The sequence below is a fragment of the Octopus sinensis genome, linkage group LG1 (genome assembly GCF_006345805.1).
Source record: "Octopus sinensis linkage group LG1, ASM634580v1, whole genome shotgun sequence".
Taxonomy (NCBI): domain Eukaryota; kingdom Metazoa; phylum Mollusca; class Cephalopoda; order Octopoda; family Octopodidae; genus Octopus; species Octopus sinensis.
In genome coordinates this window covers 122445133-122452632 of record NC_042997.1, presented here as the reverse complement: position 1 = coordinate 122452632, position 7500 = coordinate 122445133, and the positions used below count along the sequence as shown (strand labels likewise).

Here is a 7500-nt window from a genome sequence, read left to right as displayed (position 1 = left end):
TCCCCTGTTTTTCCAGTTCCACTGCCCCCGTCTCCTCTCTCTCATCCTATTACTATTTCTTTATTTCCTCCGTCTTTCACCCACACACTCTTCTTTTACATCTCTAGATATTCTCCTATTCCTCACTGTCGTTAGTGCAGTCAGTATATATCTGTCGACATTATCTCCGCACTCACACATACACAAACGCACATAGGTGTGCACATACGCGTACAATCATAAGTACACCCATGCATCCACACAGCCGAGAACATAGTTGGTTCCATTATTGATAAATCTTCCCTCAACTGCACTCTGTTTTTCCTTGTCGAAATTTGTTTCCAGCTTCCATTCTCTTACTCTTTCTTTCTCTCACGCTTGCATACATCGCTACACACGCACGCACCGCTGCTGCATACATGGGAATACACTCGTGCACATCGCTTAGTTCTGTCTTCTCGTCGCTTCCTACTCACCAAATTTTCTCTGTACTTTCAAGACTATCTCTTTACTCTCCCGTTCTTCTTCCTTCTCTCTTTCCCTCTCCAACTTTAGCTGTTCGTCTTTCACTTCGATCTCTCCCACTCTCTATCTACCACTTCCTCCTTCCTTTCACCCCAGTTGTTTTCCTCTCTCTTTCACCCTCTTCCTTTTGTAAAGCAACTGTCGTTGTAAACCAACTACACATGTCTGTGGTCGTTACGAGCGGTATCTACTTACTAAATGGTAGAATCAGCACGCTGGCGTTTTTCTGCCGTCGTACAACACGGCAACCGAGAATTTACCCAACAGAACCACCTACGACCCGGTGTGGAGCCGAAAATTTCTTATAATATCATTGCAACCGCAAAATTATTGGATATATATTCGAAATGATTTCGAGGATGTAAACCTTAGTTCCAACAACCAGACGACGCATGCATACAGATGCATCCAAGCGAAACTTGTACCACCAAAAACTACAAATATAACAGTGGCCTGTCAAAGAAACAAAGAAAGAAAATATAAAAAAAAAAATACAAAATAATACACTCCAAACACTTCAAACATAACATATACAACAAGTATTCTTGTAATAATAACAGCGGTGATATAGCCATAACACCTATTCAACACACACATACGCGCGCACACACCAACACTAAAATCCAAACATGCATTCAAAATATAATTAAAAAAAAATACAAACAAACGGAAAGTGAAAGTATATTTGATAAATAAGAAAGGTTTGCGATATAAATTAAGAGTATTTCCACTAATATAAATATAGAAATATTTTATATATTTTTATGATAAATTATTCTGGATAACAATTATTTATATATTTCTCTCTCTCTCCTTCTCTCCTCTCTCTCTCTCTCTCTCTCTCAATTTATTTCACTCCCTCTCTCTTTCCGTTCAAACACTTCTTAAACATATACCCATGTGCACGCACATCTATATAAATATAGACACTTAAACAGATCAACATAGTCTAAAATATACAATTTTTTCTTCCCATTACAACTCCCACCTTGTTGCTGTTTAGCCATTAACACAATCTTCAGTACATTTTCCTATTCTAAATCACTCACACAGATTTCTAACGTAAGGAAATAATTATCATTTTCATTAATGTCATTATTTTAAAGACATTCCAATATTTTAAAATGCCGGTATATTTGTATTATTTTCTTCCTCATATTGGTCATACTTGTTCTTTTCGTTACTCTGGTAAATAATTTAGGGTAAATACAATTGAAAATCTCACACTTATCTTCCTTGATCAGATTTCGCTGCTGTTGCTTCCATATATTATTATTATTATCTCTCTCTCCCTCTCTAGTTTTCTGTTTAAACACATCTTTTCTCAAGCAAATATATATATATATATACATATATATATATATATCCATGTGCAATCACGTCTAACTGTAGATACTTAAATACATCACTATACAAGAAATTATACAATCTTTTCCTACCATTCCAACTTTCATCTCATTGTGAATTTTTAGCCATTAAAACAGTTTACTATTCATATCATTAATATAATTATTTAGAATATCACTTTGAATACAATTATATATATTTTGAGATAAATATACTTAGAACTGGTTGTCAACTTTATTCAAATTTAATTCATTTTTTTTCTGCAATAGTTCCTGATGCACGTGTCAACATTTGTTTCGTAAATCTGTCTTTATGCATTTTTAATCTATCATTTAATGTATCACCCCCTTTACTAAATTACCTACTTAACTGAATCCATGTGGTTACATACAAGCGTGTATGCTTGTTTACTGCACACATGAGACTCCTCCACATCTAAAGTATCAATACATACGATCATATGATAGAATTCCCTACACTTCTTTATGACGAACCTCCTGCTCTACGTCGTGTCATAAATCGAAGAGCTGAGTACGTTCCTATATGAGACAACACGTTCTTAAGCACACAACTATGCTTGCAGGCATGCGCAAGTTTGTAGTGTGACAACAGGTTGTTTGGCTGACAATCTCCTTGCATGCTTAGTTAATTCTCTTACACCTTGAAACATACACACATATTTCAGTTATCTTTATTTTTTTTCGTGTACAACTACATTCGTTATTAAATCCAAGTATGTATTTTAAGCTACGGTAAAATCTCTTACTTCTATTATCAACAATTTATGTATTCAGCTCTCTAAACATTTATGGCTATTGATGGTGGTTACAGTGTTCTTTCTCTAATTTTAGGCATAATTTACATCCATCTTTTTTAAATACATTATTTTCTTGCCTTTTGCCTATGTTTTCCAATTCGCATTTATGTAAGACTTAAGTTAACAATTGACTTTAAGGAACTGCAACTTCTCAACGCAGAAGGAAAATGAGTGTGTGAAAAAGCAATTAGAAATAATCCACTACTACAACTACTACTACTGTTCACGTATATATTATATATATGTTCATTATTAAATGTAACCATAGCTAGATGATATAGTTCCATCTGCTATACTGTATACGTGTGCGTAATTTATATATATATATATATATATAATATATATATATATAGTGGCTGCACACGTGCCTGGTGTAGTAGTCATCTGAGTGTTGCGTGTGGCAGTATAGGCTTAAACTGTATAGCTGTAGTAGTGGAGGCACATTTCATGCTTCTGCAATATTTCAGTTGAAAGACAACCCAATATTCTCCCCAGTAATGTTAGCAGCATTTACTGGTTAGGAAAAGCGAAACAGGGACAGCTGATTAGGGAGTCATTCTTTGAAGATAATATTTCAATTGATGTAAAAAAAAAAAAAGCAGATCTTTTGTTAGCGATGAGAAAGAGACCTCCCATTATTAAGAAATTTTCGAATAAATATGAAACGGACAGAAATATAATATATATGTGTAGACTTGTGCATCTATAATAATAATAATAATAATAATAATAATAATAATAATAATAATAATAATAATTTGATAACAATAATAACCCTGACTGAAATTAGACTGAAAAAAGAATAGGAAGTTAGTGTCTATAGATTATTAAGAATTTTTGTAGAGTTGATTGTTGTTTTTGTTGTCGCTGCTGCTGTTGCCGTTTTGCTGCTGCTGCTACTACTGTGATTGTTGTTATTGCTGCTATTGTTGTTGCCACCGCTGTCGATTGCTGATCCCCACCTCTTTCGCGATTGTGAAACATCAATCATCTGTGGGGAAGTTCTTGTACCTGAATTAAACTTCTTTTCCACTGCCTTCGCTTTCTTCCTCTCTCTTCCTTTCGGAATTGTCATTCAAATGTGTCTGATCGCAAATTATTTAGCAAACAGCTAATGCGAATGACGTGTCGACATTATTTATATTGATATTGTTTTATTACAAGCAGCAACAAAAAAAGTCGGAATATATACAGTGATAGAAGAGAAGGGGGAAAAGTTAGTAAATAAGCATCCCTATATAAGAGAGGAAGGAAGGACCTAAGGGAGAAAGGAAAATCATTTACCACCCATAACTACCGTGTTAGGTTTGACTGACAGCGACAACAGCAGCAGCGCAACAAGCACGAATAACACCGACAGCAGAATTAGCAAGGACGGTAGCAGCAGTAGCATCAACAACAGCAACATCAGCAGCTGTAGCGTGGTGTTATTAGCCTTAAATACACACCACAATTAATCTACTCCTCTACGCACATACGTATATATACTTATCCCCATTTTTGCGTGTGTATTATAAATAATATATGTCTATATATATGTATATATACACACGCACTTATCGAGGTTTTAGTTCCTTTCAATAGCAGTTGCAGCAAGTGCATTCGCAAAACAAGCTGCGTTAGAAATTGCTGTCAGATTTTGTCATTTGCCATTGCTGCAGCTGCTGCTGTTGTTGTTGTTGCTATTATTACCACTTTCGCTGCTGTTTTGTTTTTCTTTCCGTGACGCTGTTGTGGTCTTGTTGTTGCTGTAGTTGTAAGGCTATTGCTATGTAGAAAGTGTGGTGAGCTGCTGTTGTTGGTGTAGATGTTGTCAATACTTTGACATCGAGTAAAAAAAAGAATTTGCTGATAGATTGACTAAAGTAAAAAGACGGACAGACTGAGAACTCGAAGATAGATTTCACTTTTTTTAAAATATCTATCACTCCTTCCCAACATCCTTCAACTAAACCATCTCATTAAAATGTAAACGCCTACACCCATAGCATCATCACCGCAATTTATAAAAGCATTAATCTCATCAGCATCACCATCATCAGTAATTGTCATAAACAAATTACGTGCAGGAGCACAAAATATTGTTGGCAAAAGAACAACAGCGGCGACAACAACAACAGTAGCAAAAGCAGCAACAGCAGCAACAGCGACAACAGCAGCAGTAACGACATCTGCAAATTCGAAAGTTTCAATGAAATAAACATAATTTAGTTTCCCTCGAAATATACATATATCAATAAAAAATAAACTATAAGTGATAATCTTTCTATCTATATATAAATCTATACACTGTTCTCTACATTGATATATATATATAATTAATTAATTTACTACGCAAACAATTGTTAGACAACATCATAAACACGAAAAATAGTACAGCTGCAATCATTACAAATGATTTCAGATAAACTTTCCACATAAATATATTATAAAGTATAGAACTTCCGTTTTCAGTTTCATATGGTAATATTTGTTGAGTATTTTGAACCGTATAATTAAATGGTGGTTAAAATACATGTATTAAAGCAGAACGGAATAAGGTGAATCGATAGAGTACTGATAGCTATATATGTATATATATATATAAGTGTCATTGATGAATGGTGAGTTTACGGAGTTGAAGTTGAGGGACTCCTAGAAGATACGTTTATATAAATATATAAAATATTTTCTTTTTTTCATCAGAAGTAAATTGTAAGGTGTAGCTAATTAACTAAGAACGAATTTACCTGTGTTTATCATACATAAGCACATTGACAAAGAAATATTCCTTGAATTTTCTACACTCGAGATTTATTTCAATTGACAGCAATAATTTAAATTCTTAACAATTATCGATTTCACTAGAATACTATTAAACATCGTTAAGTTTTCAAATATCTATTATCGATATTGATAAACGCAACTTTCTTTCATAAAGAATCTGAATATCTTCTTGTTTGTTAAGAAGGGAATCTGATTGATTTACCCACCTTGTATTTTGATACCTTTTTATAAGCGAAATTAATGTTATCGCCCCGAATTTACATTAGCGCAACAATAAGGCAATAAATTTTCATAAAACTAAAACTTTAAGTATATGTTTAAACTGTTATAAAAAGTATGTACTGATGTTGACATATATATATTTATATAAATATATGGGTATATATACATACGTATATACATAAGTATATACTTATATATGTTTATATTTATATATATATGAATATATATTACAACAGCAATACTCTTACGTAAACAAAAATTGCAGTAGCCACAAACAATAAAATCACAAATTTGCACTAATTACTTAATAATTCACATATAGATACTAGATAGATATACAACATTCATACCTATTACACAACTATATACAGATATACACCTAGCACATCAACACACACACATACAGCTACACAATACATACATATATACATATATCTATATATACATAAAAGTACAGATACACACAGGTGAATCCCTACAAGAAAAAAAAGCATGCCTTCCTAAGAAATAGGTGTGGACTGATGAGAAGTCGGAGACAATGGTGATGTTTCGCTATATGACAAATGGAATTGCCGCTGTATTTATCGTTGTCACTGTCATAGCGTCAGCTTTTACATGCTACACGGCCAACGAGACAGACAACGTTGCCTCAAACAACAGAATACCTATAGGTGAGTAGAAAACACCGCCATAACAATAACAATACCCAACAAGACACAAAACAAAAACACCACCACACTAGTAATAGTAACATCAGAAGGATGTGATAATGTAGAAAAACAGCAGCAGTGGAAGCAGTAGCGGAAGCTGCAGCAGAGGCGGCAGCAGCAGCAAGTGGGGAGAATAAATACAACAATAACAAGATGATCAGTAATAGCTTAGGAAACCTACACAAGTACAAATTGTAATGAATAAAAAAAAATAGTAAACAATCGCAGAAAACACTAACATCAACATCAATTCCACCGGCAACTATAACACCACTTCTAGGTTAATTTTATATAAGCGTCAACAATGACACCAGAGCTATGATACTTGAAATCACAATGATAGTTATCACCCACACAACTCATTTATAATCACCAATAACAATGTAATAGTCATCACCGAAATACCCACCTACAATCCTTACTATAACTACCAACAAATTCATTATAGCCAACATTAACAATATGTACATGACATACTCTACCAACACCACTAACAGTAATATCATAACCGCTTCCATGACAATAGTCTTTCATACTCAGCGCTAACACTGCCGAGAAGTATCCTCGCCGGTAGTACACAAAAAGCCTGCAAAATGCAATCACCATCACTATAGCTGCAACCAAAATACACCACCCTGCTACACTATCATAACGACCAACAGCGCAATATCATTATCACTCCCACCAGAAACACAACGTCACCTTTACCACCACTGTCTCATACAATAATATCAGAGCATTACGAAAATTCTCCACAGCAATCAGCGCTTTCACTTCTAGTAATAAATAAGTATATGAAAGTCATCATTTCAACAACCATAATTTCAAACAACTTTAACCCCATCATCACCATGAATGCAAACACAATCATTATCAACATCGTATATCACATATATATATATATATATATTATATATATATATATATACTTGTGACAAGTATTCCTATCTTCACTATCGTCTACATACTCATCAATCTTACATCTTCACCATTCTCGACCTCCTTATTGCTAACCGCATTACCATCGTCATCATTGTCACCATCACCATCCTCATCAATCCCTCTCCCGATTTTCATGATCATCATCGCTAACATCATTATTATTAATAAAATGACTTATATAAACAAATATAA

The 7500-nt window shown here is 33.9% G+C and overlaps 1 protein-coding gene across 1 annotated transcript in view; it reads left to right on the top strand.

Annotated features, from left to right (window-relative positions):
• Positions 1-593: 593 nt before the first annotated feature.
• LOC115216511 (glutamate receptor-like) overlaps positions 594-7500 on the top strand; it is a 701885-nt gene continuing 694978 nt past the window's right edge. The window contains exon 1 of the mRNA XM_029785951.2: positions 594-6327. Coding sequence (XP_029641811.1) covers positions 6195-6327 — 133 coding nt within the window. The 5' untranslated portion in view covers positions 594-6194. The remainder of the gene's footprint in view (positions 6328-7500) is intronic.